This window comes from Pelophylax lessonae (genome assembly GCF_965119305.1).
Source record: "Pelophylax lessonae genome assembly, chromosome: 4".
Taxonomy (NCBI): Eukaryota; Metazoa; Chordata; class Amphibia; order Anura; family Ranidae; genus Pelophylax; species Pelophylax lessonae.
In genome coordinates this window covers 600,011,447-600,022,884 of record NC_138771.1, presented here as the reverse complement: position 1 = coordinate 600,022,884, position 11,438 = coordinate 600,011,447, and the positions used below count along the sequence as shown (strand labels likewise).

General features: G+C 44.3%; 1 protein-coding gene across 1 annotated transcript in view; it reads left to right on the top strand.

Moving 5' to 3' along the window:
• Positions 1-5,458: 5,458 nt before the first annotated feature.
• The window catches only part of QTRT1 (queuine tRNA-ribosyltransferase catalytic subunit 1), a 48,065-nt gene continuing 42,085 nt past the window's right edge, over positions 5,459-11,438 (top strand). Inside the window, exon 1 of the mRNA XM_082255485.1 lies at positions 5,459-5,701. Within this exon, the coding sequence (XP_082111611.1) occupies positions 5,477-5,701 (225 nt within the window). The 5' untranslated portion in view covers positions 5,459-5,476. The remainder of the gene's footprint in view (positions 5,702-11,438) is intronic.

Sequence of the window (11,438 nt, the reverse complement as noted above, 5' to 3'; positions counted from 1 at the left end):
CATGATGCTCTCTGCGCTTTAAACGGACCTCTGAGACTATCACAGTGCAGGTGCATTTATACGAAGACTTGATTACAAACAGGTGGATTCTATTTATCATCATTAGTCATTTAGGTCAACATTGGATCATTCAGAGATCCTCACTGAACTTCTGGAGAGAGTTTGCTGCACTGAAAGTAAAGGGGCTGAATAATTTTGCACGCCCAATTTTTCAGTTTTTTATTTGTTACCAAAAGTTTGAAATATCCAATAAATTTCGTTACACTTCATGATTGTGTCCCACTTGTTGTTGATTCTTCACAAAAAAATACAGTTTTATATCTTTATGTTTGAAGCCTGAAATGTGGCAAAAGGTTGAAAAGTTCAAGGAGGCCCAATACATTCGTAATGCACTATAAGTGCATTCCTCACCGGTTTCTGGTAAGGAGCTTATGTACTGGTGGTGGATATATTGAGGGGTGAGTTTTTGGTTAATCTGCACTTTTCCATTTGTGAAGGCGCAATGCTCTGCACCTGCTGTTTACACCTCTCGGCATCTGATGGTGACACACAATGCATATTTCACTGATATTTGGTAAGGAGTATTTACACGGTTGTGGAGTAGCACAGTGGTGGTTTTTCAATCTTCCCACACTCTCCTTTCTGTGAAGGCGCATTACTCTGCATCCTTTGTGAGTGTACTTATCTATCCACTTTCTTCAACTGTTAGTTGGGTTTATGCTATGGGGTATTTTTTATTTTTTATTTTATGCCAATGGGGATTCATGTTGACTGTATACATCTGAGTTGACCTGACGGCATCTCTGCAAGTTCCTAAGTAGTATCGGCATTGGCGTTATCTTTCTACAACATCTACAGGTTCACCTATCCCTAGCTTGGGTTAAATATACAGGCGTATAATTTATGCGTTTCTGGTAAGCAGAATTTTTATTAGTCGTGGATTGACACGGTGTGGACATTCCAGCCTATTTGCACCTTACTGTGGATGAATACTGGAAGTGGATTATCAATATATGCTTATCGGACTTTTTATTTAACACTTTATTCACTTAATAATTCATTATTGTCACTTTGCGTGTACACAATAATTTAGCGTGACTTGTTTACATATATGTTCTGATTTGGTGCTGTCACACTTCAAGTTGCTGCTTTGTTTAATTATTTCTTTATTTGTTTATTCATTTATCAATTCACTTAATTTTATATTTAACACTGTTTTGCACTAGCGCGGTTACTTTCTAGATATTAGTAAGCTCTTATGCAACTGCAGTTTCAGAATACAACTGCATTTGGAAAGTGCACAGTCTATTTGTCTTAAATCAACCCAATATGTCTTAAGGCATGTACAAGGCACAATGGGTCAAATTTACTAAAGGCAAATAGACTGTATACTTTGCAAGTGCAGATGTATTCTGAGTCTTGAATCGTAAATTGTGAATTCCAGATTCCGAATCCAAATTCAGAGAATCCTAAATTCCAAATTCCAAATTCTGAGTTCCGCATTTCAAATTCAGAGATACTGAATTCCAAATTCCGAGTTCTGAATTCCAAAGTTTAAATTCTGAGTTCCAAAAGCAGGGAATTCCAAATTTTAAATTTCAAGTTTTTAACTCCAAATTCTGAGTTTTAAATTCCAATTCTCTAATTCCAAATCCCAAATTCTGAATTCCAGTTCCTGATTTCTGAATTCCAAGTTGAGAATTCCAAAATCCGAGAATTCCAAATTCTGAATTTCAGATTTTAAATTTCAAACTCTAAATTCCAAATTCCAAATGACAAATCCAAGCTCTGAATTCCAAATTCTAGGTTCTGAATTCAAAAGTCCAAATTTCGAAATCCAAGTTCCAAGTCCTGGTGAAGCCTTTTCACTATGTTTGTCACTGACTGCACCTAGATTTTCAGGACAGAAGTTCAAGATTGAATGCAGAAAATTCATCATCAGTGACAAGTTGTACTTCATGATCATGTATGCTGTAACCTGCTGAATGTAGTTTGGTGCTCTGTAGTTGCCAAGAAAATTCTAAATTAAATTTTGAATGCTTTTCATGTAATTTTTCTCTGGCCCCAGTAACAGTTCTTCAAACCAATTTTCATTGAAGGCATATCTGATTTATGGACCAACAAGAATGCCTTCCTTAATCTTAGCATCGGGTTTTTAATCAAAATGTCTGTCTCAGAAAACGAAAACCTTCACCTCACTTGTTTATCACTTTCACAAAATGTTTCATAAGTCCAAGCTTTAAATGTAGCTAGGGTGCTTGGCTAGAAATAGATGGCAATTTAGGACCCTGTGCTACAGCGCTTTCTGTGTCTCCTAAGGGACTTCAGCAAAATACTGTAGGTTAACACTACCTCGTCTCAATCCACCAGGGAGAGCTGACAAACAGAAGGAGCTCAAGAGACTTGATGGTTGGCAGCAATGGATCATTGGAGATTAAGTTTGGGAGAGAAAGTCTACTATGCCAGTCTATGGACCATTGGACTACGATTCCCAGTGCGAGCCAGGTATAAAGTGACAGAGAGCTATATTTTCACAAGCTGAATACAGAGCTAGGGATTTCCTCTTTGCTGCAAAGAGACCTAGGTGTGCGCATCACTGCTCCTGTGTGCACATCAACCTGCTACAAGCCTGCGGCTGAGTACTAGAGGCAGATCCAGAAGTAAGCTGACATCTGAACAGCAGCACCTCTGTTGCTGTATCAGTAGGACTGGTGAAAGGACACTGCTGCCATTAACATGTTACTGCTAGCAGAGACTGAGCATATAGCGACTGGCCATCTAACTAGCAGCATTATTTACTACAATAAAAATTTACTAGAACTGTAGTCATGTGCACCACTGTAAAGACTGGGCCCCAACGCTAACTGGCTAAAGACTGCTCACTCAGATAGTTGTTTCAAAAGAACTTTGCCTAATGTCTATAGTAAGAGGTACCTCTTTAGGGAGTCTTAAATTTCATCACTGCTATTCATATAGAGTGCACTCAAGTGTATATAGCCTACTGTTTACAGAGGAGTTATTACAGTATTGATTATCATTGCTGTTACTGTTTTCTAGTCCCATTTATTATTACTGATTATATGCATTACCAGGTTTATTCTCATTTAGCTGCAAATAATTCAATTGTATGTTGCTTTAGCTTAGTGAACATATTGTCTAGTGAACTGTGGTTGACCTAATCCTTTACTTACTTATGTGCATACTGCTGTTTACTGCAATACAAAATATTGGGTTAATCCTCATCTGGAATATGCAGTTCAGTTTTGGGCATCAGTTCATAAAAAAGGATATCGGGGAACTGGAGAAAGTGCAGAGAAGAGTAACTAAACTGATACCAGGCATGGAGGAGCTCAGCTATAAGGAAAGATTAGCTGAACTGATATTATTCTCTCTGGTGAAGAGGAGATTAAAGTGGAGTTCCACCCAAAAATGGAAGATCTGCTTTAAGCACTCCTCACCCCCTTCTATGCCACATTTTGCATGTCATTCTTTAAGGGGGGGATGGGTACCTAGTTTTGACTGTGCCTCCACTTTCGCTTGGGTCGCCTAGGCAACTTGAGTGGAAGGACATAAATTTTATTTAGGTACAGCGTCGTACGACGGCGCAATTGTCCATTAAAGTAACGCAGTGCGGAATCGCAAAGTATGGCCTGGTCATTAAGGGGGAAAATCTTCCTGTCCAGAAGTGGTTAAGCACCATTAAATTCACTGCTCCCGTAAAAATGTTTTTTTTGCATTGATACATGTCCCCCAAGGCAGTACCTGGGCCCCCATGTGTTACTCGCGGCATGCGGGAACCAAGCCACCCCGCATTACCGCAGGCATCCCGGGACTCAGCCCTGATTCGCCGGGATTACGAGACACGGACCGTTTTCCAGGACGGTCCCGGCGAATCAGGGACGGTTGGGAGGTATGTAGTACGCACACGTCGTATGTTGATTGGTGGAGTGGGCGAAGCCAAATTGGTGTTAACATTTGGTGAACCTTCTGGTAAATTGTCATCCTTGGTTTGGGAACTTGCAGATGCTGGCAGAAGGTTGACTACCTCAACACTGACATTAGGTGGCTGTTCTGGAGACTAGCTAAAGCTCTGCTTACAAAAAAAACACAATTATATATATATATATATATATATATAATGTTTGGGGGTTCTGAGTGTTTTTCTAGCAAAAAAAATGTAGGAGAGGAATGATAGAATAGGTCTGGGCTGGAAATGGTTAACCACTTTACCACTAAGTACTGTAATAGTACTGCGGCAAAGTGGCTTTTGTAGGTCTGACGACGTAGACAGACCTACGTCGCCAGACTCCTCCCCTGTAGCGGCGCTCGCGCGCCGCCGGAGGCGCGCTCCCGCTGTTTTCATTCACAGCGGAAGTCGGGCCAGGGGAGGAGCAGCGGCGATCGCCGCTGCTCTGCCCCGATCGTCGGGGATCTAGTGTGGAGATCCGCCCGCCTGTGTAAACACAAGCGGGCGGATCTCCTCAGTGACAGGGAGTGACAGATCGGAGTGTTCAGCATAGCTGGACATCCGATCTGTCCCTGTCTCACTCAGTCACCTCCCCCCACACACGTCAGTAAGCACCAGGCATACATTAACCCCTCCCTCTCCAATAAAGTTAACCCCTTCCCTGCCAGTGTCATTTTTACAGTAACAGTGCATATTTATAGCACTGATTACTGCAGTAATGTCACTGGTACCCCCAAAAGTGTCAAAAATGTCAGTCAAGGGTCCGATCTGTCCGCCGCAATGTCGCAGTCCCACAAAAAAAATCGCAGATCGCCGCCATTACTCGTTAAAAAAAACCCACCAAAAATGACATAAATCTTTCCCTTTGTTAGTAAACGCAATAACTTTTGCGCAAACCAATCAAAATACGCTTATTGCGATTTTTTTTACCAAACATGGGTAGCAGAAAACAAATTGGCCAAAAATTTAAAAAAAAAATTGGTTTTTACATCTTTTTTTGGGGGGAATTTCATATAAAAAAATGTAAAAAATATTGTTATTTTCTCAAAATAAACGCTCTTTTTTTGTTTATAGTGCAAAAGTAAAAATCGCACAGGTGATCAAATACCACCAAAAGAAAGCTCTGTTTGTGGGAAAAAAAGGACGTCAATTTCGTTTGGGTACGGCGTCGCACGACCGCGCAATTGTCAGTTAAAGTCGCACATCGCCGAATCGCAAAAAGTGGCCCAGACGTAAGACAGCAAAATGCTCCAGTGGTAAAGTGGTTAAAGCCATGAAATGGGATAATATGAATATAGAATGAGTATTTTATTATTTTGTCAAAGTTTTGATGAATATACAAAGCCAGGTTTATTTCAGGGACAGTTGGCCGCAAAGTTAATCTTAACCTCAATGCACAGTCACAAGTGTTTGTCAGTTCCCAATAAAGTTTTGTGAAACAGCCTGCGCGTCTATCCCCGTTACCATGGTGCTGGAACGTACGCGTCACTTCCGCCTGTCACTGGAAAGATGGCGGCGCCCAGAGGACATGCGTTAGTGCACCGGGTCCTGGCGGAGTGCCCGATCACGAAAGCCCGGGCCTGTGAGCTGACTTTAGCGCACGGCCCGGTGAAGACCCCGGTGTTTATGCCGGTGGGGACTCAGGGGACAATGAAGGGGATCACATCCGATCAGCTGAGGAATCTGGGCTGTGAGATCTGCCTGGGGAACACTTACCACCTGGGGATGAGGCCGGTGAGGATGGACCCTCTTTTCTTTTGTAGTACTACAAGTCCCAGCTTGTATTACCTGAACCCCCCCCCCATGATGACAAGGTGGGGATCCAGCTTAGCTAAGCATCCTGGGGCAGAGGAGTCAGCTGGAACAGATGCCTGATTCATCGATTGCCTGGAAATCAGAGCTGGATCATTCACAGGCAATCCAGCCAGTGGCCTCCACTATAGTCTTCATGATACTACATTTAAAGCCTTATTCAACCAAAAAGCAAACATTTATTATATTGTAGCTTACCAACTATTAGATGCAATGCCTGTATTTGTTTTCTTTTTTAAGCTTTCTTCCTTTTTTTTTTTTTTAACCCGGTGATCCTGCCAGTAAGTCTGTTGCTTTTCAACAGAACTAGATGTCCAGTAAAAGTGAGAGAGCTGAGACAAACCATTTTCCACCGACAGGGGTACTTATAATGATCAACTTTTATATATGTAAAACCTTTATCTCAAAAGGGGGAAACAAAAACTGTACAGTAAGGGATTATAAAGCTGCTGCACACAGCAGGTGTTTTTTTTTTTTTTTTTTTTTACTATCGTGCATAGAATTCATGACGGTAAAAAACCTTTAGCCTTTACAGCCACTTTACCTGCTTCAGGTTCCCCCCCCCCCCTCCTTTCCTGACCAGCCCATTTTTTGCGATCCGGCACTGCGTTGCTTTAACTGACAATTGCGCGGTCGTGCGACGCTGCACGCAAATAAAATTGATGTCTTTTTTTTTCCCACAAATAGAGAATTATTTTGGTGGTATTTTATCACCTCTGAAGTTTTTATCTTTTGCGCTACAACCAAAAAAAGACACACAGTTTTGTAAAAGAAAAAAATATATATTTTTTACTTTCTGCTATAAAACGTATCCAATAAAAAATGTAAAAAAATCAAATTTCTTCATCAATTTAGGCCAATACGTATTCTACCACATATTTTTTGGTAAAACAAATCCCAAGCGTATATTGTTTGGTTTGCGGAAAACTTATCGCGTCTACAAACTATGGGATAGATTTAGGGACTTTTTTATTTTATATTTTTTACTAGTAATGGCGGCGATCAGTGTTTTTATTTTGCGGGACTGTGACACTGCGGCGGACAAATCTGACACTAAAGCCCCGTACACACGTACTGATCGTCGGCCGAACGATCGGCCGTCTTTTGTCCGGTGCTGTCCTGTCTGTTGAAAACTGCAAAAGACTGCACACGAATTTTGTCGGCCAACAACAGCCGACTGCAGAAGTGATGTCATGTGATGGATAACTTTCCGTGTGTTTTTTCTTTTCTGAGCATGCCCAGTCTTGCTAATCTGCTGTCTATCGGCCGCAATCTGTACTGACTGGCGAACAATCGGCTGTTCTGGTGACGGCCAACAAATATTTTAAAATCTGCACGACAGATTCTGTTCGGCCGAAAATGCGCTGTCGGAAGCATCATACTAACAAGCCTACAATCGGTCGGAGGCCGAATCTTTACGCCCTACAATCGCTACGTGTGTACGGGGCTTAAGTGACACTTTTTCAATACAGTGATCAGTGCTAAAAAAAAATGCCCTGTCACTGTACTTATGACACTGGCAGGGAAGGGGTTAACATCAGGGGTGATCAAAGGATTAAGTGTGCTCCTAGGGAGTGCTTTCTAACTGTGTGTGTGTGGGGGGCCTAACTGGAGGAAGACAGAGATCCGTGTTTCTGATTAGCAGAAAGACAAGATCTCCATTTTCCTCTGTGACAGAATGGCGGTATGCCTAGTTTACATAGGCATGCCACCGCTCTGCCTCTCCTCAGAATGATGGCCGCCGGACCCGCTAATTGGCTCAGCCAATACGCCAACGCAGCCAGGCCGCCAGGCCCCAGTATATATGCAGCAGGCAGTCCATAAGTGGTTAAGACCTCATTCACACAGGCCTTCTAAAGTGTACCCCTGTGTGAGGGCTGTTTTTACCCACATGGGGGTGCACAGGGGATTCGTACGTCCCTATGCAGGCAGTCCTATTGCTGTCAGTTGGGATGCAGCAGCTGCACGGACACACCTGATGCTCCTAGTTTGACAGTCATATGGATGCATAGCTCTGATCCCTGAATGCAGACAGTGCCCATGCAGCCCCTGCGTCCATATTGATCTGAATGTGACTGCCTGCTCAGGTACACAGAACAGCAATGTGGGCCCTCGCACAGGTATATGCTGGTGAAGCCCTGTGTGAAGAGGGCCTTAAATGCAAGACCATGAATATTATATCTGTCCCCACCCCCTGGTTTGCCTGGTGGATGATCCAATCTCAAACTGGGGTCGAGCACCCACATGGCTGATAAATTTGGAGCAGCAGCTGTGTCCTTGCAGCCCCTGCATCCCAACTGACCTGAATAGGACTGCCTGCACTGGGGACTGCCTGCACTGGGGACTGCCTGCACTGGGGACTGCCTGCACTGGGGACTGCCTGCATGGGGATGTGCAGAACACCTGTACATCCCCATGCAGGCACACTCACATAAATGTATACAGTAGAATGCCTGTGTAAATGAGGTCTTAAAGCGGAGTTCCGGCCTCGGACATGATTTTTTAATAAAAATACCCCCGGGACAGTCAGGGCTAGTACATTCCACAATGGATAGCCTCTGAACTGTCCCAGGTCGCACTTACCTGCAAGAAGAAATACTTACCTTGAAAATTTCTTCTCCAGCGCTGCCATCTTAGGTGTGGGCAGCTGAAGCCAGCGCGTCCTCTTCTGTGTCCTCTTCCGTGTCCTCTGTGGTCCCACAATGCACTGCACCGGCCCCGCCGTCACTTCCGATGCGGATTCCTCATCCCTGCACAGCTTCTTGGCATGCCCAGAAGCTGTTTAGCAGGAAATGCCGCACTTTCGCCGGAACTGACGAGCGGGGCCGGTGCAGGCGCATTGATTCCTGGGAGCGATGACGCTCAGCTCACAGGAGTCATCGCATGCCAGAAGTGACGGCGCGGGCCGCGGCCGCAGAGGGAGGAAGTGGAAGGAAGGTGAGTATATTTTATTCAATAACAAGGTAAGTGAAAAAAAAAAAAAATCGGGAGCATTCATTTCTTTTTCAGGTGACACTCATCAAGCGGATGGCCCAAAATTGATTTTTTCGATTTTGAGGCCGGAACTTCGCTTTAAGACTGCATTCATACCTCGGCATGTTGGATTGCGGGAAGAATCGCCGCGATTTGTAAGTTTTGCTAAACTTACAAATCGCACAACATGATTTTCAGATGCCATTCATTTTCATGGCACCGGGAAAAAAAACGCGTTGTGGATCTGCCTTGATGGTCGCGCGATAAATCACGGCAAACCAAATTGCGCTAAGCTTTTCACCTAAAAGAAGTTGCTGATCTTTTTTTGGCCGACAACCGCACCACGCTTTTAGGTGCTATTGAAATGAATGGCATCTGAAATTCGTGTTGTGCAGTTTGCATTTTAGCAGAGCGTTTTGAAATCGCTGGCAGATTCGCAGCAATTCTGCACACGATTCCAAACACCCAGGTCCAGGTGTGAATGTAGCTTTGGTGTCGGCTCACCTTTTCACAAAAAAAGATATGGGTGAACTAACTCACAATACCCCCCCCCCCCCCCCTCAACCCCTCCAGTCTTTGCTGCATATACCTTGTCCATCTGTGGGCCTGGAACCGGCAGGTAGAGGAGGCGGTTGGGGAGGAGAGTGAACACATTTCTGTTCTCCTCTCCTTCTAGTTCAGGGATCCTCAAACTGCGGCCCTCCAGCTGTTGTGGAACTACACATCCCATGAGGCATTGTAAAACTCTGACATTCACAGACATGACTAGGCATGATGGGAAGTGTAGTTCCTGAACAACTGGAGGGCCATAGTTTGAAGACCCCTGTTCTAGTTGTTGACCTGGAAGTGACGTTGACCGTGTCCCAGGCCATCAAGGCCAGGAAGCAATGTAATGCAGTGCATTACATTCAGTGGAGCACAGGGGAGACCCTGCATGCCTCGTTAAAGAGAACCTGTCACCCAAAAATTCATCACATCAATGTAAAAAAATTAAATTAAGGCAGGGCACCTATGCCTGAAAACATCGATTGCGATAAACATGTTATAGTATCTCACAAAAGTGAGTACACCCCTCACATTTTTGTAAATATTTTATTATATCTTTTCATGTGACAACACTGAAGAAATGACACTTTGCTACAATGTAAAGTAGTGAGTATACAGCTTGTATAACAGTGTAAACTTGCTGTCCCCTCAAAATAACTCAACACACAGCCATTAATGTCTAAACCGCTGGCAACAAAGTGAGTACACCCCTAAGTGTCAATATTTTATGTGATCACCATTATTTTCCAGCACTGCTTTAACCCTCTTGGGCATGGAGTTTACCAGAGCTTCACAGGTTGCCACTGGAGTCCTCATCCACTCCTCCATGATGACATCACAGAGCTGGTGGATGTTAGAGAACTTGCGCTCCTCCACCTTCCGTTTGAGGATGCCTCACATGCTCAATAGGGTTTAGGTCTGGAGACATGCTTGGCCAGTCCATCACCTTTACCCTCAGCAAGGCAGTGGTCATCTTGGAGGTGGGTTTGGGGTCGTTGTCATGTTGGAATACTGCCCTGTGGCCCAGTCTCCCAAGGGAGGGGATCATGCTCTGCTTTAGTATGTCACAGAATATGTTGGCATTCATGGTTCCCTCAATGAACTGTAGCTCCCCAGTGCTGGCAGCACTCATGCAGCCCCAGACCATGACACTCCCACCACCATGCTTGACTGTAGGCAAGACTCTGAGGAAGCGGTACTGCCTCAAAATGCATCAGCCGATATCCTTGACTAAGACAGTGGACTCCAACACTATGGACGTTGTTAGTCGGATCTGATATGCTGGTTTACATCACTTGTTTGTGAGTAGACATTTTTTAATAATTTATTAATAAAAGCCTACTGAGGATAATGCGCTAGGCTGGTGCGCCCTTCTTTTGTGTTTATGTTTACAGTGTTATGTCGACCACCCCGGTCGTAGAGGGCAGCAAGGTCTAGCCATTTGGGGATGCCAAGTGCGAGTCCCGTGACAGAGATAGTCTGAGAACCAGGTTCTGAGCGCAGGAGCAAGGTGCCAAGCATCGCAATTTTCTTTTGGAGTACACACTTGTCTGTGTACTCCTCACCTGGTTGCTGCCACGCAGACCAATTTGATGCAGTGTTTGGCGTATGGTCTGAGCACTGAGAGGCTGACACCCCCCCCCCCACCCCTTCAGCCTCTGCAGCAATGCTGGCAGCACTCATACATCTATTTCCCAAAGACAGCCTCAGGATATGACTGAGCACGTGCACTCAACTACTTTGGTCGACCATGGTGAGGCCTGTTCTGAGTGGAACCTCTCCTGTTAAACCGCTGTATGGTCTTGGCCACCATGCTGCAGCTCCGTTTCAGGGTCCTGGCAATCTTCTTATAGCCTAGGCCATTTTTTTTGTAGAGCAACAATTCTTTTTTTCAGATCCTCAGAGAGTTCTTTGCCATGAGGTGCCATGAGGTGCCAAAACTACCACAAGAGGACACAGTTTTAAATTAGAGGGGCAAAGGTTTAAAAGTAATATGAGGAAGTATTACTTTACTGTGAGAGTAGTGGATGCATGGAATAACCTTCCTGCAGAAGTGGTAGCTGCAAATACAGTGAAGGAGTTTAAGCATGCATGGGATAGGCATAAGGCTATCCTTCATATAAGATAGGGCCAGGGACTA